Source organism: Dendrobates tinctorius, unplaced genomic scaffold, assembly GCF_039654945.1.
Source record: "Dendrobates tinctorius isolate UK_male_01 unplaced genomic scaffold, ASM3965494v1 ptg000245l, whole genome shotgun sequence".
Lineage (NCBI taxonomy): Eukaryota > Metazoa > Chordata > Amphibia > Anura > Dendrobatidae > Dendrobates > Dendrobates tinctorius.
The window spans coordinates 5,257,746-5,285,140 of NW_027361912.1; the positions used below are offsets into that span (position 1 = coordinate 5,257,746).

At 44.7% G+C, this 27,395-nt stretch overlaps 1 protein-coding gene across 2 annotated transcripts in view; it reads right to left on the reverse strand.

Moving 5' to 3' along the window:
- Positions 1-273: 273 nt before the first annotated feature.
- DPYSL2 (dihydropyrimidinase like 2) overlaps positions 274-27,395 on the reverse strand; it is a 115,879-nt gene continuing 88,757 nt past the window's right edge. For both annotated transcript variants that reach the window (XM_073557138.1, XM_073557139.1), the window contains exons 10-14: positions 22,059-22,200; positions 4,633-4,803; positions 4,373-4,552; positions 1,705-1,870; positions 274-448 (exon numbers count right to left, since the gene is read on the reverse strand). In XM_073557138.1, coding sequence (XP_073413239.1) covers positions 357-448; positions 1,705-1,870; positions 4,373-4,552; positions 4,633-4,803; positions 22,059-22,200 — 751 coding nt within the window. In that variant the 3' untranslated portion in view covers positions 274-356. The remainder of the gene's footprint in view (positions 449-1,704; positions 1,871-4,372; positions 4,553-4,632; positions 4,804-22,058; positions 22,201-27,395) is intronic.

Below are 27,395 nucleotides of genomic sequence, written 5' to 3' on the forward strand. Positions count from 1 at the left end.
GTGGGGGGTCGACGGGTTTAAAAGAGGGGGGAGGAATGGTCACTAGGAAGGACAGGTCTTGAGGGGGCTCCCTAATTCATCCCGATTCTGCCCACACACATGCAAACATACCGACCGATTCCCGCAATGGACACGCTGCGGGCGCCATTTTACATACGTGTATATGTATTCGGGCACATATATGCACATACATATAGGTGTGTATGAGCGGTGTCACACTCCGGTGTCTCCTAGATCTGCTCCTAGAAAAGTCACTGCCCCCAAGATTTATTAAAAAAAAAAAATTGCCAGGAATCGGTAAATCTTGGGGGGAAAAAAGGAACTGGAATTCTTGGGGCAGGAGAATTAGTTTGGGTCTAGCCTAAGCTGGTGATGTTGGCACGGCCACCAGGAGGCGCCACTATGCGCTGAGTAGTGCGACGGGGAATGTTGTCATCGACCTGTGCTCCTGCAAGAAGAAAGCAAGATAAGGTATTAGACGAACTGTGATTAAAAAGGATCGTCTGGCGCCAGTTCTGATTCGGAAGGTGAGCGGTGCACATGTCACATCTATACCTACTTGCCAGTAGCGGGATGAGACAAAGTGCATGATACTTGGCGGCACTGCTCCCCTACTTGGGCAAAAGTGAGGACACCAGACACCTCTAATATTTGTAAAAGAGGACAGAGAAGACATTTTTCTTTGAGAGAGAGTTGGATCAGTAGATGCAAAGAAGTGTCTGATCTTCCTCTCCCTCCATGCACAGTCTGCAATATGTGCTTTCCTCCCTCTTTAAACTCTAATACAGGAATGTTTGTGTGATCTGCCTTTCCTGAACACTTGGATGCATTCCTCCCTCTCCACTCTTGTGATCTTCCTCTCCCTCCATGCAGTCTGGAATATGTGCTTTCCTCCCTCTCTAAACTCTAATACAGGAATGTTTGTGTGATCTCCCCTTCCTGAACACTTGGATGCTTTCCTCCCTTTGCACTCTTGTGGTGATCTTCCTCTCCCTCCCTGCACGTTCTGCAATATGTGCTTTCCTCCCTCTCTAAACTCTAATACAGGAATGTTTGTGTGATCTGCCTTTCCTGAACACTTGGATGCTTTCCTCCCTCTCCACTCTTGTGATCTTCCTCTCCCTCCATGCAGTCTGGAATATGTTCTTTCCTCCCTCTCTAAACTCTAATACAGGAATGTTTGTGTGATCTCCCCTTCCTGAACACTTGGATGCTTTCCTCCCTTTGCACTCTTGTGGTGATCTTCCTCTCCCTCCCTGCACGTTCTGCAATATGTGTTTTCCTCCCTCTCTAAACTCTAATACAGGAATGTTTGTGTGATCTGCCCCTCCTGCACACTTGGATGCTTTCCTCCCTCTCCACTATCTGATCTTCCCTACACAATCTCCTGAAGCTCACTAGTTTTCCAAGATTAAGAGAAGTGCAGAGGGAGAGTCGCTATAGAAAGATTTTGCCGCTGCTTCTGACACAGGAGACCATAAAACTGAAGCGGCGGCCGGTAACCTAGGCAATGAGTAGTGAACTATGAAATGAAAAATCCCTCCGTTCTGAGACAACAGAATGGATTATAATAACATGTGAATTGCAAACTTTTTGTGTTTTTACTCATTTATCATATTACGAGTGTTCCTTAAATTTTGCATTTAGGAAGCAAATAAAAAATAAAGACACCTTAATGCAAAAAAGTGAAATGCAAGCAGTCACCTGACAGGCTGAATCCAGACTGGTGGAGGTTCCTTATGGGCTGCGCTGGTTGTTTGGCAGGTGATGTCTTGGCAGAAGAAGCAGGTGTTACGGCTTTTGGAGTCACGGAGACTTCACAGACAGGTCCATCATACAGGCCACGCGGCACTCCTCGCAGCTCGGCAAGCTAGGGACATTACAATATCACAAGGTTCTCTCCGATTATCCTACAACTTATCCGTCTACCTTCCACTCCTACAGGCCATTCATATTAAAAGGAAACTGTCAGACCATTCCAGCAATGTGTCACTTACTAGGCTGCTTGATGTAGTGCTTTTTTTTTTTTTTTTTTTTTTATATAAAATCAGTGTTTTGTCAGAATGACATTATCAGTAGAGGACTGTTGGCAAGTAGTACAACTATGCCCCCACTACTGAATGGGAGCTTCCTACCTATGCACAGTGTAGACAAAAAGTTGCCAGTCAGTGGTGTGGGCAGGGTAATACAGGGCTCAGCATTCAGAGAACTGCTAGATCTGCGGCAGATAAAACAGTGATTGTATTAAAAACTGCAGTAAGCAGCCCAGTAAGTGACATCACTGGAATCAGGGTCTCTGCCCCTACATCAAGATGCCCTCAGATGGGGTAGCAAAAACTTGATGACAGATTCTAAGTTAAAGAGGTTTTCCCATCTCCCAGATCCTATCACAATAGGTGTAATAATAATAATATTAGCAAATACCTACAATTAGAAATGCAGTATAGTTTTTCAGATTTGCTATGTCGTTTAACCAATGTACAGGGCATTACGGTTGCTTAGGTATCCATGGTTACGACCACTAACAACTAACTGTTGCTATAATCAATGGCCGTAACTATGCATACCTAAGCTAATGCAATGCCCTGCATATGGGGAAAGAGACAGCTAATCAGAAGAACTATATTACATTTCTAATTGGAGGTATTTGTGAATATTATTATTATTATTATTATTATTATTATTAATAATAATATTATTATTACACATACTACACATTATAGAATCTTGGAGATGGGAATACCTCTCTAACGCTGGAACCATATTAAGATGAGAGCTAAATCTTTCTCTTTTCCTAATGATTATAAATCGAAATGATCACAAGTCATCCTTGTACTATATTCTATCACGCCCCTATTTTATGAAAGCATTTTTTTTCAGACTTATTAATAAATGGCTTCTATTATCAATACATGAATGCTGAATATCCTGACCAAGTGAATTGGTTTAGTTGCAGTCCCATGCAAGACCACAGTCGCGCGCTCTGTGTACATGACTGTGCCCGGACAAATAAAGATAGTGCTGTGGGCCCTAAATCCTCCTAGATTTCAGACCCTTAAGGTACTGTCACACTTAGGCCGGTTTCACATTTGCGCTTCAGGGCGCAGCGACGGCCTGCGCATGGCCGCCGCTAAGCCCCGCCCCCGCCGGTAGCTCCGCCTCCGGGCGCATGACGCTGCATGCGTCCCCTATCTTTATCACTGAGGACGCAGGCCGTGCGCAGTATGCGTTTGGCGGCGCCTGCGTCCTTTTGACGGTGTGCCGACCGGCGCCAAACGCAACCTGTTGCAATTTGGTTGCGCTCGGTGCACTGTCAAAAGGACGCAGGCGCCGCCAAACGCATACTGCGCACGGCCTGCGTCCCCAGTGATAAAGATAGGGGACGCATGACGCATGCATCGTCATGCGCCCGGAGGCGGAGCTACCGGCGGAGGTGCGGAAGGGGGGGGGGGCTTAGCGGCGGCCGTGCGCAGGCCGTCGCTGCGCCCTGAAGCGCAAATGTGAAACCGGCCTTAGCGATATCGCTAGCAATATCGCTATAACTTGTGACGTTATAGCGATATTGCTAGCGATATCGCTGTGTCTGATACTTACCTCCGACCGGCTCCCCACGCTGGTTATCGCTGATAAACGTCCTGGACTGTTTCTCGTCGTCAGCTTCCTGCTGGGCTTCCTGTGGAGCGACGAGCGTGGACGCGGGCGGGAGGACGTAAGGATCGCCTAGTGTGACAGGTAAGTAGCGACCCCCGTCCCCAGCGATGTCGCTGGTGAGATCTGCCTGTGTGGCAGCTCAGTAGCGATCACTTAGCGAAGCACCAGCGATCCTGACCACATCATATCGCTGGTCGGGATTGCTGGTGCATCGCTAAGTGTGACTGTACCCTCCTTAGACTATCAGTATGGCATCCGATTTTTAGAGATACCGTACATTGCAATTTTGTAAGATGGGAAATTGTAACTGATCCTGTAAACGATTAATATCTGCTGAGTAAAAAAAAACAGACTGTACACGAATGACAAGTGAAAAAAAAAAAAAAAAAAAAAAAAAAAAATCGGCCCACTCTCCAGGACAATAGGACTGATTTTTCATGCGCTAGTGTAAGCAAGCCCTTATTGTGAAACCCTGGTAAGTTGTCACTTTACAAATTAATTTACTTCCATATTAGAGATCATATTTTCTCTCTCTAAAAGGAGAAAAAAAAGCCATGATTTCACTTCCCGTCCAATCTTGGGGACCCCAAAAATTACCAAAATATAATGGGTGTAGTGCTTAAAAAAGCATATGAAATACTTCTACACTGATCAGCGGCCTCCGCACTGTCTCCGATCTCGACCACAGGTGGATTTCTCCTTTCATCGGTGACGCACTCACCCGGCTTCGGGCCTTGATCCTCTTGTACACGTAGTCTGGGAATGGTTTCCTGGGAATGTAGCGTCCAGATCCCTCGGTGGCATGGAGGTTGCCATCCTCGAGAACGATCTTTCCTTGGCTGATGACCACCAGAGGACCTCCGCGGCACTCCATCCCTTCGAAGATATTGTACTCCACCGACTGCAATGACATATAGCGGAAGTCCGGCACTGTGAAATCTACCAGGACTTTCCTCTACAGATGACCGGAAATCTACTTACACTGTTGTGAGTTTTGGCCGAGATCGTTCTTACGCTATCTGGATCCCAGATCACCAGATCGGCGTCAGATCCCACCGCGATGCGGCCTTTTCGAGGGTACAGGTTGAAGATTTTGGCAGCATTGGTACTGGTGACGGCAACAAACTGGTTTTCATCCATTTTTCCAGTCACCTAAAGTCAAAAACAAGACTTTAATGCCGGGATACTAATAAGCCCACACCTTCAACAAGACCTCCAGGTCTCTTACTGCCGACGTACCAGAGGAAAATGAATACAAAAGTATTTTCAGTGAACACAAAATGTGAAATCAGTTTGCTAATATCTTACGTCTATCCAGAAACAAGCTCATTTGAAGTTACAGGCCCAAAGCCTGAGACTGCACTACAGTCATGGCCAAAAGTTTTGAGAATGACACAAATATTAATTTTTGCAAAGTCTACTGCTTCATTTTTTCTAATGGCATTTTGCATATACTCCAGAATGTTATAAAGAGTGATCAGCTTAACAGCAATTACTTGCAAAGTCAATATTTGCCTAGAAAATGAACTTTATCCCCCAAAACACATTTCAACATCATTGCAGCCCTGCCTTAAAAGGACCAGCTAACATCATTTCAGTGATTGCTCCATTCACCCCTTCACGACCTTTGACGCCACGTAGGCGTCATGAAAAGTCGTGACAATACGACCCATGACGCCTATGTGGCGTCATGAATTGATTGCCCCCCTGCGGGTCGGGTGACCGGGGTCACTGAAAGGTCACCCGACCCGCACACAAAGGACCCTTCAGAGTTAACACCTGGGGGTGTGGCTTAGCCCCCACGTGCCTAAGATCGCTCTGATTGGCTGTTAAAAGTGAAACTGCCAATCAGAGCGATTGTAATATTTCACCAATGAAAATTGGTGAAATATTACAATCCAGCCATGGCCGATGCCGAAATTGCATCGGACATGGCTGGACACCGAGACCCGACCCCCCCCACACTGACTGACGGCACCGATCGGCTGCCGCCACCGTCTGACGGCACCGATCGGCAGCCGCCGTCATAATCTGCCCCCCCGCCTTCCCTCCGCCCCCCCAGCCCTCCGATCATCCCCTCTCACCCTCCGATCACCCCCTCTCACCCTCCTTTGTGCCTCCGATCTCCCGCTATCCGTCCCGGTGTCCCGCCGTCCAGCGTCATGGGCGCCGCCATCTTAGAAGATGGCGGGCGCATGCGCAGTGCGCCGAATCGAATCTGCAATGCTGCAGATTCATTCATTTATTTTGATCACTATAATGAACTTTCATAGTGATCAAAATAAAAAAAAAAGTAAATCACCGCCCCCTTATCACCCCCATAGGTAGGGACAAATAATAAAAAAAGCAAAATATTTTTTTTTTATTTTTCCATTAGGGCTAGGGTTAGGGCTAAGGCTAGGGTTAGGGCTAGGGTTGGACTAAGGGTTAGGGTTGGACTAAGGGTTAGGGTTGGACTAAGGGTTAGGGTTGGACTAAGGGTTAGGGTTGGACTAAGGGTTAGGGTTGGACTAAGGGTTAGGGTTGGACTAAGGGTTAGGGTTGGACTAAGGGTTAGGGTTGGACTAAGGGTTAGAATTGGGATAAGGGTTGGGATTACGGTTAGGCTTGTGGTTAGGGTTAGAGTTGGGATTTCGTTAGGGGTGTGTTGGGATTAGTGTTGTGGTTAGGGTTATGATTAGGGTTGGGATTAGGGTTAGGGGTGTGTTGGGGTTAGGGTTGGAGATAGAATTGAGGGGTTTCCACTGTTTAGGCACATCACGGGGTCTCCAAACGCGACATGGAGCCACCATTTATTCCAGCCAATTTTGCGTTCAAAAAGTCAAACGGTGCTCCCTCCATTTGGAGCCCCAACATGTGCCCAAACAGTGGTGTACCCCCACTTATGGGGTATCAGGGTACTCAGGAAAAATTTCACAACAACTTTGGGGGTCTAATTTCTCCTGTTACCCTTGGGAAAATAAAAACATGGGGGCTAAAATAATTATTTTTGTGGAAAAAAAATGATTTTTTATTTTCACGGTTCTGCGCTATAAACTTCTGTGAAGCACTTGGGGGTTCAACGTGCTCACCACACATCTAGATAAGTTGCTTGGGGGGTGTAGTTTTCAAAATGGGGTCACTTGTGGGGGGTTTCCACTGTTTAGGTACATCAGGGGCTCTGCAAATGTAACATGACGCCCACAGACCATTCCATCAAGTCTGCATTTCAAAACGTCACTACTTCCATTCCAAGCCCCAACGTGTCCCTGAACAGTGCCCCCCCCTTACATATGGGGTACCAGTGTACTCAGGACAAACTGGACAACAACTTTTGGGGTCCAATTTATCCTGTTACCCTTGTGAAAATAAAAAAATAGTGGACAAAAAATCATTTTTTGAGGAAAAAAAAAATATTTTTTATTTTCAAGGCTCTGCGTTATAAACTTCTGTGAAGCACTTGGGGGTTCAAAGTGCTCACCTCACATCTAGATTAGTTCCTTGGGTGATCTAGTTTCCAAAATGGGGTCATTTGTGGGGGGTTTCCACTGTTTAGGTACATCAGGGGCTCTGCAAACGTAACATGACGCCCACAGACCATTCCATCAAGTCTTCATTTCAAAGCGTCACTACTTCCCTTCCGAGCCCCAAAGTGTGCCCAAACAGTGGTCCCCCCACATATGGGGTACCAGCGTACTCAGGACAAGCTGGACAACAACTTTTGGGGTCCAATTTATCCTGTTACCCTTGTGAAAATAAAAAATAGCAGGCTAAAAATTTATTTTTTGAGGAAAAAAAAATATTTTTATTTTAACGGCTCTGCGTTATAAACTTCTGTGTAGCACCTGGGGGTTCAAAATGCTCACTATGCATCTAGATAAGTTCCTTAGGGAGTCTAGTTTCCAAAATGGGGTCATTTGTGGGGGAGCTCCGAAGTTTACGCACACAGGGGCTCTGCAAACACGACATGGTGTCCGCTAACGATTGGAGCTAATTTTCCATTCAAAAAGTCAAATGACGCTCCTTCCCTTCTGAGCCATGCCGTGCGCTCAAACAGTGGTTTCTCCCCACATATGGGGTACCAGTGTACTCAGGACAAACTGGACAACAACTTTTGGGGTCCAATTTATCCTGTTACCCTTGGGAAAATAAAAAATAGCGGGCTAAAAAAATCATTTTTGAGGAAAAAAAATTTTTTTTTTATTTTCATGGCTCTGCATTTATAAACTTCTGAGAAGCACTTGGGGATTCAGAGTGCTCACTACACATCTAGATAAGCTCCTTGGGGGTTCTAGTTTCCAAAATGGGGTCACTTGTGTGGGTTTCTACTGTTTAGGCACACAGGGGCTCTGCAAACGCAACATGACACCCGCAGAACATTCCATCAAAGTCTGCATTCCAAAATGGCGCTCCTTCCCTTCTGAGCTCTCCCGTGCTCCCAAACAGTGGTTCCCCCCCACATATGGGGTATCGGTGTACTCAGGACAAATTGCACAACAACTTTTGTGGTTCAATTTCTCCTGTTAGCCTTGTGAAAATAAAAAATAGCGGGCTAAAAAATCATTTTTGAGCAAAAAAAAATGATTTTTAATTTTCACTGCTCTGCGTTATAAACTTCTGTGAAGCACTTGGGGGTTCAAAGTGCTCACCACACATCTAGATAAGTTCCTTCGAGGGTCTAGTTCCCAAAATGGGGTCACTTGTGGGGGAGCTCCAATGTTTAGGCACACAGGGGCTCTCCAAATGCGACATGGTGTCCGCTAACGATTGGAGCTAATTTTCCAATCAAAAAGTCACATGGCGCTCTTTCCCTTCCGGGCCCTGCCGTGCGCCCAAACAGTGGTTTATGACCACATATGAGGTATCAATGTACTCAGCAGAAATTGCCCAACAAATTTTAGGATCCATTTTATCCTGTTGCCCATGTGAAAATGAAAAAACTGAGGCTAAATAAAATTTTTGTGCAAAAAAAAAGTACTTTTTTTTTTTTATGGATCAATTTGTGAAGCACCTGGGGGTTCAAAGTGCTCATTATGCATCTAGATAAGTTCCTTGGAGGGTCTAGTTTCCAAAATGGTGTCACTTGTGGGGGAGCTCCAATGTTTAGGCACACAGGGGCTCTCCAAACGCGACATGGCAACCGCTAAATATTCAAGCATATTTTCCATTCAAAAAGTAAAATGGCGCTCCTTGCCTTCTGAGCTCTGCCGTGCGCCCAAACAGTGGTTTATGACCACATATGAGGTATCGGTGTACTCAGAAGAAATTGCCCAACAAATTTTAGGATACATTTTATCCTGTTAGAAAATAGAGGGGGAAGCCAGCACTGCTTAAGGTTAGAACGCATAAATTGGAGTGCATATGCACATAATGTCTAGCTGTATTCAAAAATGAGATATTTAGCAAAAAAATTGATCAATTCAATTGAGCCACCCCGCCGCGCCAAGGCAATCTCATATGGGGGGTCCTGCCCCAAGCTTTATTTAATTGTGCACCTGTGTCTGGACCAACATCGCCCTTCATCTATGTTTGCTGGTCAGGCAATGTGTGGAGGCCATTCCTGATATGTCTGTGTTCAGACCTGGTTGGCCTTCATCTGCACTTGCTTCATCTGGCTTCATGGGAGCGATCCAGTAATGTTCAGGTACAGATTGCACTTGATGTGGTCATGCTCTAAATGTATTTAGGAGGCCGTAATGGCACAGCATTTATTAAAGTTATATAGAGTAGGACCCCCCATATGAGATTGCCTTGGCGCGGCGGGGTGGCTCAATTGAATTGATCAATTTTTTTGCTAAATATCTCATTTTTGAATACAGCTAGACATTATGTGCATATGCACTCCAATTTATGCGTTCTAACCTTAAGCAGTGCTGGCTTCCCCCTCTATTTTCTCATTTTATCCTGTTACCCATGTGAAAATGAAAAAACTGATGCTAAAAGAAAATTTTGGTTGGAAAAATTAAAATGTCCATTTTTTCATTCCATGCTGCTTTAGTTCCTGTGAAGCACCTGAAGGGTTAATAATCTTCTATGTAGTTTTGAGTAGCTTGAGGGGTGCAGTTTTTAGAATGGTGTCACTTTTGGGTATTTTCTGCTATATAGACCCCTCAAAATGACTTCAAATGTGAGGTGGTCCCTAAAAAAAATGGTTTTGTAAATTTTGTTGTAAAAATGAGAAATTGCTGGTCAACTTTTAACCCTTATAACTTCCTAACGAAAAAAAATGTTTCCAAAATTGTGCTGAAGTAAAGTAAACATGTGGGAAATGTTATTTATTAACTATTTTGTGTCACATAACTCTCTGGTTTAACAGAATAAAAATTCAAAATTTGAAAATTGCAAAATTTTCAAAAAATTTCCATTTTTTTCACAAATAAACGCAAAAATTATCGACCTAAATTTACCACTAACATGAAGCCCAATATGTCACGAAAAAACAATCTCGGAATCGCTAGGATGCGTTGAAGCGTTCCTGAGTTATTACCTCATAAAGGGACACTGGTCAGAATTGCAAAAAATGGCCAGGTCGTTAAGGTCAAAATAGGCTGGGTCATGAAGGGGTTAACACAGGTGTGGGTGTTGATGAGGACAGGGCTGGAGATCAATCTGTCATGATTAAGTAAGAATGACACCACTGGACACTTTAAAAGGAGGCTGGTGCTTGGCATCATTGTTTCTCTTCTGTTAACCATGGTTATCTCTAAAGAAACACGTGCAGTCATCATTGCACTGCACAAAAATGGCCTAACAGGGAAGAGTATCGCAGCTAGAAAGATTGCACCTCAGTCAACAATCTATCGCATCATCAAGAACTTCAAGGAGACAGGTTCCCTTGTTGCCAAAAAGGCTCCAGGGCGCCCAAGAAAGACCAGCAAGCGCCAGGACCGTCTCTTAAAAGTGTTTCAGCTGCGGGATCGGGCTACCAGCAGTGCAGAGCTTGCTCAGGAATTGCAGCAGGCAGGTGTGAGTGCATCTGCACGCACTGTGAGGCGGAGACTCTTGGAGCAAGGCCTGGTCTCAAGGAGGGCAGCAAAGAAGCCACTTCTCTCCAGAAAAAACATCATGGACAGACTGATATTCTGCAAGAGGTACAGGGAGTGGACTGCTGAGGACTGGGGTAAAGTCATTTTCTCTGATGAATCCCCTTTTCGATTGTTTGGGACATCTGGAAAACTGCTTATTCGGAGAAGACCAGGTGAGCGCTACCACCAGTCTTGTCTCATGCCAACTGTCAAGCATCCTGAAACCATTCATATGTGGGGTTGCTTCTCAGCCAAGGGAATGGGCTCTCTCTCGGTCTTGCCTAAAAACACAGCCATGAATAAAGAATGGTACCAGAATGTCCTCCGAGAGCAACTTCTCCCAACCGTCCAAGAGCAGTTTGGCGATCAACAATGCCTTTTTCAACATGATGGAGCACCTTGCCATAAAGCAAAGGTGATAACTAAATGGCTCAGGGAACAAAACATAGAGATTTTGGGACCATGGCCTGGAAACTCCCCAGATCTTAATCCCATTGAGAACTTGTGGTCAATCATCAAGAGACGGGTGGACAAACAAAAACCTTCAAATTCAGACAAAATAAAAGCATTGATTTTGCAAGAATGGACTGCTATCAGTCAGGATTTGATCCAGAAGTTGATTGAGAGCATGCCAGGGAGAATTGCTGAGGTCCTGAAGAAGAAGGGTCAACACTGCAAATATTGACTTGCTGCATTAACTCATTCTAACTGTCAATATAACCTTTTGTTACTCATAATATGATTGCAATCATATTTCTGTATGTGATAAAAACATCTGACAAACACACATAAAAACCAGAGGGCAGCAGATCATGTGAAAATATAATATTTGTGTCATTCTCAAAACTTTTGGCCATGACTGTACTATAGGGATGGATGTACCTTTATATCATGGAGTCTATGAGTGGATCCAAAACACCAAAGTGAACGGCACCTAGAATCCCTGCCAGCCTCTGTACTTTCTATGGGCATGTATCCACAGCACACGTCAGGCCAGGCGGAACAGGAAGTAAAGAGGCAGGCAGGTGATTCAGGCAGATATGTGACCACTGCAGCCAATCACTGGCCGCAGTGGTTACTAGAATAGCCAGTGGTTGGCTGCAGAGGTTACATGGCTGTCTGCACCTACCAGGAAGTATGAAAGGGATTAGGGCAGTGTTGGAACCAGGGCTGTGGAGTCGGAGTCGTGGAGTCGGAGTCGGAGTTAGTTTTGGTTGGAGTCGGAGTCGGTAGAAATGTACCGACTCCAGCTTTAAAAAAAATGTATTAATATTTCATAATTGAACTATCATATGAATTTTATAAATGTTACTCAAATATATATGTTCTATCAAACTATGAACAACAGTGATAAGCAGTTCTGCTGGAGATAGAGACATTTCTTACTTCTTGTGTGTCACTGTTCTCCACTGCCCTTATCTAATTTTATACTTGGTTAACCTCATGCTGCCCCAACCCCCCTACTTACAATGTATGAAACTGAAAGTGAAAATGTGTTGCAAATTCTTAGTAGTAAAGCTCCTCCTCTAGACTAGATCATACTAGGTGTGCGTCTTCCAAGCATCTCACAGCTGCCTGCTACTCAGAAGAGGAAGACTGTAAGAAGTATTATCCTTTCAACAAACTTTGCATCAGTTAACTGTGAGTACATGAGGAATAATAACAGTATTACTGACCACTATATCAGTTATACGACCTGGCAATAATTTTGTACAATTGTTTTTAGGAAAAACAATTGTCATTTGGATTGGGAATGCAGAATTAAAAACCTGAGAATGTCAAAGAAGCATCACATTAAATCAGCTGTATTTGAACATTTCACCATCACTCAAGATAGAAAACATTATGTCTGTCAGTGTATGACAAATGATCCAGACGAAAACAAATGCTGTGAAGCCAAGATGAGTGCATATTCAGGCAAAGATAAAAATGCTCCTACCAGAGCTTCTAATCTAAAGAGACATTTACAGCGCTTTCATCCAGAAGTACTGAAAGCAGTGGATGAGAAAGACTGCATCCAAACCAATGAACCAGTGCCCAGCTCTTCCAGCCAAACAAAGGAGCAGAGAACTTTGCAGCCATCAGTTGCAAGATATTTTGTCAGTGACAAAGTTACTGTGACAATGACAGTAGATACATTTAAAAAACAGATCATAGAGCTTGTTGTAAAGGATAGTGTGCCTATTTCATTTTTTTTTCACGACCAGCTTTTGTGTGTCTGAATGGGGAAATGGCCCGCAAGCTTGGTGTTTCTCTGGAGAGAGAGAGTATTAGAAAATTAGTAATTGAAGAAGCTTTTAAACAAAAGGAAGAACTTAAAAAAACTCTCAAGGGACGCTTTCTGTTTCTTAAAATGGATGCCTGCACACGTCACAGAGTGAACTATTTTGCCATCAATGTCCGATTTGTTTGTGACAAAAATGAAACAGTTACCAAGACATTGGCAGTAAAAGACACCAAAGCTCATCACACCAGTGAGTTTCTCCAGGTCTTGGTGGAAAAGGTTCTGCAAGACTATGAACTTAAAAAAGAGCAAGTTCTTTCTGTCGTAACTGACAATGCTTCAAATATGATAAGTACTATTAAGCTAATGAATGAGAGTAATGATGGTGACCAGCAGCTAGAAGAACATTCTGGGTCCACAGACACAGAAATGTTTGAAATAGAGGAACACAGTATTGTAACTGAGGAGCAAACTGAAGTTGCTTCAGATGAACAGCAACATGATAGTTTAGATGATCTTGTTGAAACTGTGTCAATATGTTCTGTTCTTTCATTCTTCACATGCGCTGTGTTGTGCATACGCTACAGCTGGCTATAAGAGACAGTCTGCAAGAAGGACATGCTGCTGCACTGATTGGCAAGGTGAGAAAATTGGCTACTGTTGCCAGAACCCCTAAAGTTCACTCAATTTTGAAGAGACGTGCTGGAAAAGGGGCAATTATTGATCAAGCCACACGATGGGGCAGTACTTACTTAATGATTCAGCGCTTGGTTGAACTGAAAACCTTTCTTGTAGACATGGCTAACCCTCAACTGACGCTAAATGAAAGTCAGTGGAATCAGGTGACTGAGCTAAAAAAATTGCTAGAGCACCCATTTACAGTGACTAAAAAATTACAAGCGGAGGACTTAACTCCAGGTATTTTCTTAAAGGAGTGGAAGAATCTGATGTTTCGCCTATCCCAAAGAGGAGGGTTAATTGCAAGTGGCATTGCTACATCAATGAAACGGAGAGAGGAGCTACTATTACAAAATAACATTCTTTTGGCAGCTGTTTTTGTAGACCCAATGCATCGGATTCTTCTAGATGATCAACAGCTAAGTAAAGGAAAAGAAACTCTGTTTGAAATAGCAGTAAGGATGAAAGGGTTGCAGAACAGTCAGGAGGAACAAGAAGAATTTGGTCGTCCTGCCACATCTTCACCCTCATCATAACTGATGAAGAATTTAATTTCGAAAAATATTTGGATCACAAGGACCGTGCAAAGCGTTCCCGCATAGAAGAGTCATCCCCATCAAGGAACACAGCCAGTACATTTCAGCAGAATTTTTCATGTGCACTAAAAGAAATTGAGAAATTTGACCGTTCATCAAAAATAACAGTGCAACAAGCGATTCCTCTGTATCCTGACATTGTCAGAGATGTTGCCCGACTGGTTACTGCTTTGCCACCAACACAAGTTAGTGTAGAGAGGTTGTTCTCTGCTCTCAAAATAATTAGATCAGATTTGAGGGCATCCATGAAGGAGGATCTGACAGAGGCAATACTTTTTCTGAGGACAAATTTATAGATTTCTTCTTATTAACTGCATAAAAGTGTTTATTGCATATTTACTTACAGTTTAGAAATAGCTTAGTTACTCACCGATAACGGTGTTTCTCGGAACCCATGACAGCACCACGGAGAGGGGATCCGCCCTTCAGGGACAGGAACCTACAGATAAAAAGGGCGGTACCTCTCCTCCGCCTTCAGTTGGTTACAGAGCATCAGAGGGTCTCCAGGTTAGTTAGACAACAGAAATATATACACAACATTATAATACTGCTTACTTATCAAAGCACCGTGCCTAAACGGAAACACTCTACTAACAGTAAAACGTGCTCACCATACTCGTGAAGGGGAGGGGAATATGCGGGTGCTGTCATGGGTTCCGAGAAACACCGTTATCGGTGAGTAACTAAGCTATTCTCTCTCACCCATGACAGCACCACGGAGAGAATTTCAGAGATTGGTAGCTTAGGGAGGGACCACCGCCTGAAGGACCCTTCTCCTGAAGGTCAGGTCAGACGTAGAGGCTAGATCTAGGCGGTAGTGCTTGAAAAAGGTAGAAGGTGTTGACCAGGTGGCCGCCTTACAGATTTGTTCTATTGATACCTCAGATCTTTCAGCCCATGAGGTCGCCATTGCCCTTGTGGAATGAGCTCTCAGCCCCTCTGGGATGGTATTTCCGCTGGATGAATATGCTAGGGCGATCGCATCCCTTATCCACCTTGCCAGGGTACTCTTGGATGCTTTGAGCCCCTTCCGAGAACCCTGGAAACACACAAAGAGAGACCCTTCCTTCCTACACTTTTTGGTGGCCTCTAAGTATTGTACTAGGCACCTTTTAACATCTAAAGTATGGAATTTTTCTTCCCCTTTATTTTTTGGATTTGGGCAGAAGGAAGGAAGGACTACCTCCTGGGACCTGTGGAAATGTGATGACACTTTAGGTAAATAGGCTGGGTCAGGTTTTAAAATGACTCTATCATCTAAAATTTTTGTAAAAGGAGGCCCTGCTGACAAGGCTTGAATATCGCTAGCCCTCATCAGTGCCCTCATCAGTGCCCTCTCAAATTCCATGCTGTTAAATGGAGGTTTGGTGCCTGAGGATGTAGCACTGGGCCCTGCGATAGCAGGTCCGGGAGATCCGGTAGGATCCAAGGGTCGGTTACTGAGAGCATTCTTAGCCAGGAAAACCAGGTTCTTTTGGGCCAGAAGGGGGCTATCAGTATCATTCTTGCCCTGTCCTCCCTGACCTTCTTTAGGACCGCTGGGATGAGCATGATTGGGGGAAAGGCATATGATAGACTCTGTGTCCATGGGAGCATAAATGCGTCCAGAGATAGAGGATTCCCCCTGGGATCTAGGGAGCAGAAGGTGTCTACTTTTTTGTTTTTGAAATCGGCGAACAGATCTATGTCTGGGGTCCCCCACATTTTTACAATCTGCCGAAAAATGGACTGCTTTAGTACCCATTCCCCCTGTCGTAACTGGGTGCGGCTCAGAAAGTGTGCCCTCTGATTCTCTGTACCGCGGATGTGTATGGCTGTCAGAGATAGCAGGTTTGCCTCCGCCAGTTTGAGGATTTTGGTGGATGTGTCCATTAGGGCTTGGGACCTGGTTCCCCCCTGATGATTTATATAGGCTACTGTGACTCGATTGTCCGAAAGGATGCGGACATGGTGATTCCGGAGTAGGGGTAGGAAGTGTGTTAACGCATAGCCTACTGCTAGAAGCTCCTTTTGATTTGAGGAGGCTTTTAGTTCTTGATTTCCCCATACGCTCTGAGCCACCTCGTTGTTCATGTGTGCTCCCCATCCTGAGGGACTGGCATCCATTGTCACTATGTGTGTTATCTTTGTTGTCCAGGGGATCCCTTTGGACAGATTCTCCTGGCTTTGCCACCAAGCTAGGGAATGAATAGTGCTTGAATTTAGGGTAATACGACCCTCTAGGTGTCCACCTATTGATGCCTGGTTGGCCAATACGTCCCACTGGAGATCTCTTGTGTGTAACTGAGCCCATTGAACTGCTGGCAGGCAGGCGGATAGGGAACCCAACAGTGACATAGCCTTCCTTAGTGTCATGGAGGGATTTTGGATTGCTCTTGCTGTAATTTGAGCGATCTTCTCTTTTTTGCGGTCTGGGAGGCGACACTCCTGAATGTTTGAGTCTAATGTTAGGCCCAAGAACTCCTGTACCCTGCTGGGCTCCAATCTTGATTTTTTTAGATTTAGAAGCCAGCCCAGGTCTTGTAGAGTGTTCATCACCCTGTCTCTCTGTTCCCTGCATTTTTGAGACGAGCTGCCCGTTATTAGGAAATCGTCTAAATACGGGATTATTATTATGTCTTGTTCTCTTATATGAGCCATCATTTCCGCTACTATTTTGGTGAATACTCGCGGAGCTATCGATATCCCGAACGGCAGGGCCCTGTACTGGAATTCTTTCATTTTGCCTTTTATTGAGACGGCTAACCTTAGATATTTCCTGGAGTCTTGATGGATAGGGACGTGATAATAAGTGTCGCTGAGGTCCAACACCGTCATGTAGCAGTTTGGGAACAGGACTTTGGTGGTAGATTTGATCGACTCCATTTTGAAGCTCTGATTCCTGACATATTTGTTTAGTTTTTTCAGATTTATAATAGTACGAAAGGTGCCGTCTGGTTTGGTCACTAGAAAGAGGGAGGAGTAGAACCCTTTGCCCATATCCTGCCGGGGAACCTCCTGGAGGACTCCTTTTTTCACTAGGCCTAGGACCTCGCTTTTTAGCGCTTCCTGTTCTCGCATACTGGATCTCAGTGGCGTTGTTACATATTTTTGAGGCGGGAGAGAGAGGAAGTCTATCCTTAGGCCCTCCTGGATTAGGTTTATTATCCAGGGGTTTGTTGAAATTCTCCTCCAGGCTGGAAGGAAAAAGGACAACCTTCCCCCCACCCTGGGCGTACTGTCACTTGGAGGGCTTTTTGTCCCGGGGAGAGTTATTAAAGAAGAAGCCTCTATCTCTTCTTTTGTCATCCCACTTTTGTTCCCTTGGTGGTCTTCTCTGAAAAAACCTCTTATTTCGAAAGGGCCTCTTAAATGCCGCTGGCCCTAAATTTGGGAATCCTTTTTTCTTACCCCCTGCTTTCTGGAGGATGTCGTCTAACGTTTCCCGAAAAAGGAATTTCCCTTCACAGGGGATTGAGCACAGTTTCATCTTGGTCTGTAGGTCCCCTGGCCAACTTTTAAGCCATAGAGTTCTTCGGGCCGCATTTGAAAGTGCTGCCGTTTTGGATGATAGCCTGATTGAATCCGCCGATGAGTCCGCTAAGAATGCAGCCGCTCCCCTTATTACTGGGATAGAATCTAGGATCTTATCTCTAGGTGTCCCTTCCCTCAGTTGTTTCTCAAGTTGGTCTACCCATACCATTAGGGCTCTTGAGGTACGTGTCGCCGCTATCGCTGGTCTGAGGTTACCCCCTGCCGACTCCCAAGCCCCCTTTAGAAAGGTATCCGCCTTTTTATCTAGGGGGTCCCTGAGGGTACCCATGTCCTCAAAGGGAAGGGCGAATTTCTTGGATGCCTTAGCGACTGCTACATCAAGTTTCGGGGCTTTATCCCAAGACGTAGATGCGTCCTCCTCAAAGGGATATTTCCTTTTAAGGGAAGGGACAGTAGTATTTTTTCTGTCTGGCTTATCCCATTCTTTTTTGATTAGACGCTTGACAATCTCGTTTAGCGGAAAAACTCTGTTTTTTCTGGCCTAGTCCCCCGAACATTATGTCCTGGACTGTTTTATCCGGCCTCGGGTCCAATACCCCCATGGTAGACCTTACAGCTTTCACTAGTTTGTCTACCTCTTCTAGGGGAAAACAATGGCGTCCTCCTGTTTCCTCGTCTGAGGATGAGGAGCCGAATTCTGAGGATTTAGACGAGATTTCTCCCGATGTGGAAGAATCTGACTAGGAGGTTTCTACCGCGTCTTTTTTCCTCGTTTTATCCTTATGTTTAAGGGATTCGAGGGCACTCTGATCCTCTGATTTAATTGCAGCCCTTAGGTCAGATGCGAAATCTCCTAACAATTTCTTTTGTACAGGACTCGCATAGTTTTTTCTCCCATGATACCGGTAGGGGTTTAGTGCAAGTGGGACATTCCCTGTTCTTTTTTGCCTTCTTTTTTCCCTAATAAGGGAGAGGGATTGTATTACAACAGGTGAACATTCACGAAGATCACTTACCCCAAAAAGGCGCGCGGCTGCAGGTACCGGTTCGGGAGACGGAGTCAGGTCCTGTATAGGCTGATCTCCTGGTGGCGTCTTGCTCCTTGCTGCTGACGTACTACGCCGCGTGGAGTGACTGCTGGAACGGCCCTCCATGCTTCGTTCCTTCTGTCGGTGGTGGTGTTGGTGGTGCTGCTGCTTCAGCTGCTGCCTGGCATGCTGCTCCTGTTGCTGGTCGCTATCCTCCATGATCAGGATCGCTTCCAGCCAGGAGCTTCTGCGCCTCACCACTTTTAAATTTACCGCCCCGTGACGTCACCGCTCTCCCCTGCACGCGCTGGACGGGGATCGCGCTCCTGCGCATGCGCCTGGTCCCGGGACCCGGAAGTCGTCTTCTCTACTTCCGGGGCAGCGGCCATCTTGGTACTCTCCGTACCATGGCGCTGCCCCCTTCCATCGGGCCCCGCAGAACCCCGATCTCCTCTCCGGAGCGGCGACTCCGGCGCCTCCCCCCGCTCACTCGGCAGCCCGCATTGGCCCCGGCGGTGGCGGCTTCGGGCACCGCACCTGCCGCGACAGGGGCCTCCCCACTGCCGATCCCCGGACAGGCCGGCCCCGGCTCCAAACAGGTACGCCGTACTGTGGGTCCCTCCGTCAGGGACAGGAACCCAACTGAAGGCGGAGGAGAGGTACCGCCCTTTTTATCTGTAGGTTCCTGTCCCTGAAGGGCGGATCCCCTCTCCGTGGTGCTGTCATGGGTGAGAGAGAAAGTTTATAAGTTATTTGCTATATTCTAATTGTATTCTAATAAATGTAGTTTTTGCTCTAAGTGGTCTGATTACTTATATGATGGTGAGAAACTGAATTAGCACGATGTTTAATATTTTACAACAGTAAATTTGTTGTTATGAATTGGCCATTTATGAAGGAGTCGGAGTCGGAGCCGGAGTCGGAGTCAGAGCCTGATAAAATCCAGGAGTCGGAGTCAGAGTCGCAACTGTGGCTTACCGACTCCACAGCCCTGGTTGGAACAAGAGTAACAGTGAATCGATAATAAGAAATCTTGGGGGTGGGGGGGTATTTAGGGAGGTGCTCATAACACAGCATACAATTATTAAAGGGGTTGTTCAGGTTTGGGGGGGGGGGGTCAAGACTTGTGACTCCTCACAGCGTGCACCATACAATTCTCCAGCACCGGAAACAGAGCGGGAACGTAACCACAATCTCGATTTGCATACATACATACAGTCACATTCCGACTAGACGTGCATGGCCTCTCTTAATGCAATTGAATCGAACAAGGCCGAACAAGTCTAGTCGGAATGTGGCCAGAAGTATGAAAATCGCATTCTTGTGGTCACATGACCACCAGCTCCCGGCCATGGAGAATTCTCACAGTGCACAGGTATGCACGATGCGAGGAATCACAGAGTGACTGCAGACTCGAGCCCCAAGGCAGGACAACCCTTTAAGCATTAATGGCAATTCTCACATTTTTTTCTTTTAAGTACACTTGTCTGTCTCTTTTCATCATTCTTTGCACTTTCAAGATGAATGACAAGATAGTGGAACTCAAGGGCCCCCAATTCATCATTTGTGGGGTTTTTCTTAGGTAATTTTTCTTTTTCTATCGTGGTATTCACTGACGTTTATTGCACTAAATTTATCAAAATGGCCCACATTGCTCAAGAGCAAAAAAGTCTTTTTTTTTTTTTTTTTCAAAATGTCAATTTTTTTTTGAAGAGACATGCATAAAACTATACCAGGGGCCGGCCGGTGTAGAGTTGCGCCAAATTTTGCGACTTTTTAAAAAGTCGCAGTTGATCAATCAGCTGAAAACATATCAAAACATTAAAAACTCACCCTAAAAATAAAATAAAAAAAAAAAAAAAACAGAGGAGCGCATATATAATAGACTTCAAAAAAGGCGCAAACTGTATCATGAACTAACTAAAAACAGGCGCAAAGGTAATGATGGATCAGGGCCAACTATTTTCCTAAAGGGGTTGTCCAGGACCATTATATTTTTTTTACTCTGAGCCTAAAAATTAACAGGCAGGTAGTTGGTAACAGAGGCAGCTACCTGCCTGTTTTACCCAGCACCGGTTCAGAGAGGTCAGTGACTGCTCCTGTCGGCGATACAGCTGCTCCACGTGAACAGAACAGCTCTTACTCTTCCAAGCTGATCTGTCGACTAAGCTTGACTGCCAACGTTGTTCTGATTGACAGTCTGCCTTCACGGCCAAGGAGACTGGTCACCGCCGATAGAATGTAGAGGTGGCCATTAGCTTAGGCAAAGAGCATTAAAGGGAATCTGTCACCCCATCTTCGGTCTATAAGCTGCGGCCACCGCCATTGGGCTTATCTACAGCATTCTGTAATGCTGTAGAAAAGCCCCTGATGTAACCTGAAAGAGAAGAAAAACGTTAGATTATACTCACCCGGGGGTCCTGTCTGATGGGTGTCGCGGTCCGGTCCGGCGCCTCCCATCTTCTAGCGATGCCTCCCTCCTTCTTTCTTCTGCCGCGGCTCCTGCGCAGGCGTACTTTCTCTGCCCTGATGAGGGCAGAGCAGAGTACTGCAGTGCGCAGGCGCCAAACCTCTCTGACCTTTCCCTGCGCCTGCAGTAATTTACTCTGCCCTCAACAGGACAGATAAAGTACGCCTGCGCAGGAGCCGCGGCAGAAGTAAGAAGGAGGACGTCATCGCTAGATGATGGGAGGCGCCGGACCGGACCCCGGGGTGAGTATAATCTAACTCGTTTTTATCTGTCAGGTTACATAGGGGCTTATCTACAGCATTACAGAATGCTGTAGATAAGCCCCTGATGGCGGCGGCCGCAGCTTATAGGCCGAAAACGGGGTGACAGATTCCCTTTAAGGTATAGGATTTTTAATAATAGGTAAATATGAAAGTTTTTTGTTTTTATACGCAAGTTGCAAAGCCATTTAAGAAGTTGGGACAACCCCTTTTAAATGTTATTTTGGTCAACCTTTCAATAAGTAATGATGAACATTTACTCTTAGAGACGGCAAATATTGACCAGGCAGTCTAAAAATGAGGCACATTTATTTAACAGTCTCAAGCTGTTAATATATTTGGATCATTTTTAGACTGTATAGTCCTAGTTAACTAAACCTGCTAGCTGGTCTATTTTGCACCAATATTCTTATTTTCTGCTTAGAACTCACATTCAAGCAGAAAAGGCAAAAAAGGGTTGAAAGTCTCAGCTTGTGGGTGCATTTTTTGGGCAATTTGTATATTAAAAGTGGAGCACATTAGGATGAGACAAAATTTAGGAACGGAATCTGGAGGAGTACAAGAAAGAGGAAAGGTCCCCCATTTTTACTACAGAAAATCACCCAATGTCACCTTCTGCTCTCTTTGCTTTATTATTATGACAGTCAAACCTTTGGCATATATGAATACCCACCACAGCTCGATCCCACACGATGCTCATCCTCTCTTCAGCTCCATTGGTCCCTTCTGGAATTATTGTAAAATTGTCTTTTCCAACAGCTTTCTGAGCCGTGTTAAAAGTGCAATGTGCGCTCCCGCAAACCTGCAGGTCACCGCTGGGAAACAAAAAAAACAATTAGTACTCATTTGAACTAAACCTCTTTAAAGAAGAGTAATCTAAGTCAACAGACCCTTATACTTCTCTGTTATGTACAGAAGACTTTTCAGGAGACTCATTACCATCACAGACCATAGTAAAAATTACAGATAATATATATATATATATATATATATATATATATATATATATATATATATATATATATATATATTTTTTTTTTTTAACACTAAATCCACCAACAGGTGAAGTTACAGCTCACGCACGTTCCCTCCCTTCACAACGTCCAGATTAGAGCAGGCCCAGTACTCGGATACAAACAAATAGGGTCTGAGTCAGTCTATTGCTACTAATATCCACGTGGAGAAAATGTAGTAGAAGTCTAATATTAAAATTTCACATAAGGATTACTCCAATTTAATCAGACAAATGTATGCAAACAGTACATGTTTTATTGAGATACAAAATGATGCAATAAAAATGAAAACTATAAGTTAATAGTTAAAAATCAGGAAACACTGAAAGCAAGGGGAGGACGACGGGAGACACAAAATAAGACAAGAAAACAATATTACGGGTAGCCACCGGATATCATAAGGCCACGTTCACACAGTCAGTATTTTACTTCAGTTTTTGTAAGCCAAAACCAGAAGAGGAGCAATCAGAGGAAAAGTATAATAGAAACACGTCACCACTTCTGGATTTATTACCCACTCCGGGTTTTAGCTTACAAATACTTGATTCAAAATATTGAACATGTGATCGTGGCCTAATACTATGAAGGAGTAATTATACCAGGTATGTTATAGGCACATATGTATATCCACAAAGTTAATTACAATTAGAAGAGATATGTTACCACCTCACACCACGACGCGCGTTTCAACCCTACTTCATCTGGGGGTTCCAGTTGAAGTATGGTATTTTTAATTATAATACATCTTAATCTCTTTATTATTGTTCTAATTTTGTGAATTCCACTGCACTAAATTTATATAAATATTTTTGACTAAATTGGAGTAACACTTAAGATGTTTTAGGCTCGTTCTGTGCACTCTCACTTATATTGCAACTAGATGGTGGCCCTATTCTATCGCATCGGGTATTCTAGAGTCTCTTAAAATAAAAAATAGTGATATACTCACCTTCCAATAGCCCCCGATCTCCACTCCACACGCCCCGGCATCTTCCGGTCCCAGTAATGCTTTGCGCGAAATACTGCTGATGACGTCATGCTCTCGCGTCATCTCCAGCCCTTCGCGCAAAGCATTACTGGGACCGGAAGGTGCCGGGCACGTGGAGCGGAGATCGGGGGCCGTCGGAAGGTGAGTATATCACTATTTTTTATTTTAATTCTATTTTTTACAGGTTTATGCTACCCCTGATGAAGAGGACGAAACGCGCATCGGGGTGAGGGACGTGGCACAGGAAACTTTATATGTGAGTTACTAATATAATTATAATGCGGTGACTGAGCACTGGTAGTGAGGAAACACATTGAGAGTGTTTTTCATTATTCATATGCATTGGCTATGGCTTGCTAGGCTTTAATGCAATTGTTCATGATGCTATTATTAATTCATAATGGCTACAATTAAAGGGCCAGTACCAGTTTGTTTTTGCATATGCATAATCACATATTTTTAAGTATTTCATAGTCTTTTTGTCCCCCCATAGAGGTTATTTTGGCTTGTATAATTCATCTTTGTAATTTATGATATTTTTAAAGAAATTTTCCATGTGGAATAAAATAATTTCATACGCTGTTTGTACATTGTGCTTGTTTCTGTTTTAAATTTACATATGAAACAGATAGGTTTGTTAAAGATATTATGCTACCCAGGGCCTGGAGGACAGTCTCCTCTCCTCCGGACCCTTGGTAGCATCCGCACATTGAGCGCTGCGCCCGACTGCGCCTGTCGCTGATTGGCCGCGACCAATCAGCGACAGGCGAGGCTTACCGTTACAAACAGCTGCGCCTGTCGCTGATTGCTCGTGGCCTAGCGGCCGCGACCAGTCATAAAGGCGGGATTTCGGTTACAGACAGAATAAGACGATTATATAGTAGATTACTTTATGGACTATAGGCTTCTTCCAGAAGTCTAACATTAGCCTTAGTGGTTAGCGAGAAAATTGCAAGATTTTTTTTTTTTTTTTAAATGGTTTACAGCAATAGAGTATAAAATAAAAAAAAAGCACATTTAAAGGGAATGTGTTGTCAGAAAATTACCTATTGTTTAAATCAAGTTTTTGTGTTGTATGTACAGCAGGGACAATAAGTATTTGATACACTGCCGATTTTGCAAGTTTTCCCAGCTGCAAAGAATGGAGAGGTCTGTAATTTTTATCGTAGGTACACTGCAACTGTGAGACCGAATCTAAAAATAAAAACCAGAAAATCACACTGTATGATTTTTACATAATTAATTTGAATTTTATTGCATTGAAATAAGTATTTGATCACTTACCAGCCAGCAAGAATTCTGGCTCTCACAGACCTGTTAGTTTTTCTGTAAGAAGCCTCCTACTGGCTCTCACAGACCTGTTAGTTTTTCTGTAAGAAGCCTCCTACTCTGCACTCATTACCTGTATTAATTGCACCTGTTTGAACTCGTTACCTGTATAAAAGACACCTGTCCACACACTCAATCACACTCCAACCTCTCCACCATGGCCAAGACAAAAGAGCTGTCTAAGGACACCAGGGGAAAAAAATTGTAGACTTGCACAAAGCTGGGATAGACTACAGGACAATGGGTAAGCAGCTTAGTGAGAAGACAACTGTTGGCAAAATTATTAGAAAATAGAAGAAACACAAGATTACTGTCAATCTTCCTCGGTCTGGGGCTCCATGCAGGATCCCGCATCATGGGGTAAGGATGATTCTGAGAAACATCAGGAATCCACTCAGAACTACACGGGAGGACCTGGTCAATGACCTGAAAAGCGCTAGGACCACAGTCTCAAACATTACCATTAGTTTCAAACTACACTGATATGGATTAACTTCCTGCAGGGAACACAACAGAACATGTCCAGCCCCGTTTGAAGTTCGCAAATGACCAACTGGATGATCCAGAGGAGGCATGGGAGAAGGTCCTGTGGTCAGATGAGACCAAAATAGAAATTTTTGGTATCAACTCCACTCGCTGTGTTTGGAGGAAAAAGAAGGATGAGTACAGACCCAAGAACACTGTCCCTCCTGTGAATCATGGCGGGGGAAACATACTTTAGGGGTGCTTTCCTGCAAAGGGCACAGGACGACTGCACCATATTGAAGGGAGGATGAATGGGGTCATGTATCGCGATATTTTGGCCAACAACCTCCTTCCCTCGGTAAGAGCATTGAAGATGGGTCGTGGCTGGGTCTTCCAGCAAGATAATGACTCGAAACACACAGCCAGGGAAACTAAGGAGTGGCTCCGTAAGAAGCTGTCAGGAACACCGCACTACACTCGCTCACTGAGCCAGAGCGCATGTCCTGAGTACAAAAAAACGTGCTCAAAGATACCTGTGGAGCAGGGCAGCAGCGGTGACGATGCGTGCTTCAAACTATCAGGACCTGAAGGACATGACTGCTGGGGGCGTGGCCTAAGCTCCACAGAGCTAGGAGCTGCAGGGAAACTCCTAGAAAGGTAACAACGGGACATGTTACCAAGGGGCATAGACAGGGGCGGAAACCAGATCAAGCTGGGGTCAATGCACGAGATAGCAGGACAGTACCAAAGGGTTAGACAGAGCGGATAGTCAGGACGTAGCAATAGGTCAGAAAACCAGAACGGGCAATAGACGGTACAATAGGGACAAACTGTAACGGAGTAACAATAGCCAAGCCAGGAGGTCAGAACCAGAGAAGACAATAGTACCTAAAACGTGAGACAGAGTTCAGAGTGAGGGGACAGGCTGGGTCATATACGGGAATCAAACAAGCAATGCAGTACACGCACACCAGGGGGGTCGGTCAGACACACAGCCAGAATAACAGTATAGCTGACAGAGAATGCTAGTCTGGAGTGAGTATAAATACCCCTCCCAGATCCAAAGAGAGGCCGGCAAAAGTTAACCCTGTGAGAACAGAACATTAACCATGTCCTAACCATGACAGTACCCCCCTCTTAATGGGGGGCCACTGGACCCCCAGGTTTCTCAGGGTATCTGGCATGAAAAGCTCGCACCAGTCGATCAGCGTGCACCGAACTGGCCGGAACCCACGACCGATCCTCAACGGAATATCCCTTCCAATGGATAAGGTACTGAAGTCTCCAGCGCACCCACCGCGAATCAACGATGCGCCCTACCTCGTACTCCAGTTGACCCTCTACCAACACTGGTGGAGCCACAGATGAGGGATCTTCTCTAACTGTCCCCACAGGTTTTAATAGGGACCTGTGGAAGACATTAGAGATTTTGAAGGAGGCGGGCAACTGTAATCTGTATGCCACCGGGTTGATCACCTCTACAATTTTGTATGGGCCAATAAATTTGGGGCCCAACTTCATAGAGGGTATTTTAAGTTTGATGTTACGGGTGGACAACCAGACTTTTTCCCCCACTGTCAACGCAGGAACCACCCCCCTCCTCCTGTCTGCAAAATGTTTGAACTTCTTCTGGATTTTGGAGATGTTCCCCTGCACCTCCTTCCAGAGGGTTTTTAATTGTTGTACCATCCCCTCGGCACCAGGGCAATCCGAATCCATACGGGAAAATTCCCCAAACTGCGGAACAAACCCATAATTGACCTGAAAGGGAGACTTTCCGGTAGACTGATTAATCCGACAGTTGAATGCAAATTCTGCCATGGGTAATACCTCACACCAGTCTTCCTGTCTGGAGGAGGCCAGGCATCTCAGAATCTGCTCCAATGACTGGTTATATAACAAATCTCCAAAACATAATAAATAACTTACTAATGGGTAATTACCATGCTTCATAAAAAGAGCAAGACTGCATAACAGCAGCGACTCCCAAATAAATGCTAGCAAAAACGGAGAAAATAGAGTCTATGCTAAATTACAAAAATATCAAATTTTATTAGTCATAGAAAAATGACAAAATGTACATACATGCAAAAAGATAACACTAATTGAATGAGCAGACTGTGTAAAAAGAGGGTACATACACAACAGAAGTGACCCAAATATCCTGAAATGTAGCTAAAGTGGGCTGCTATCACAATGGGCACATGCGGGACAA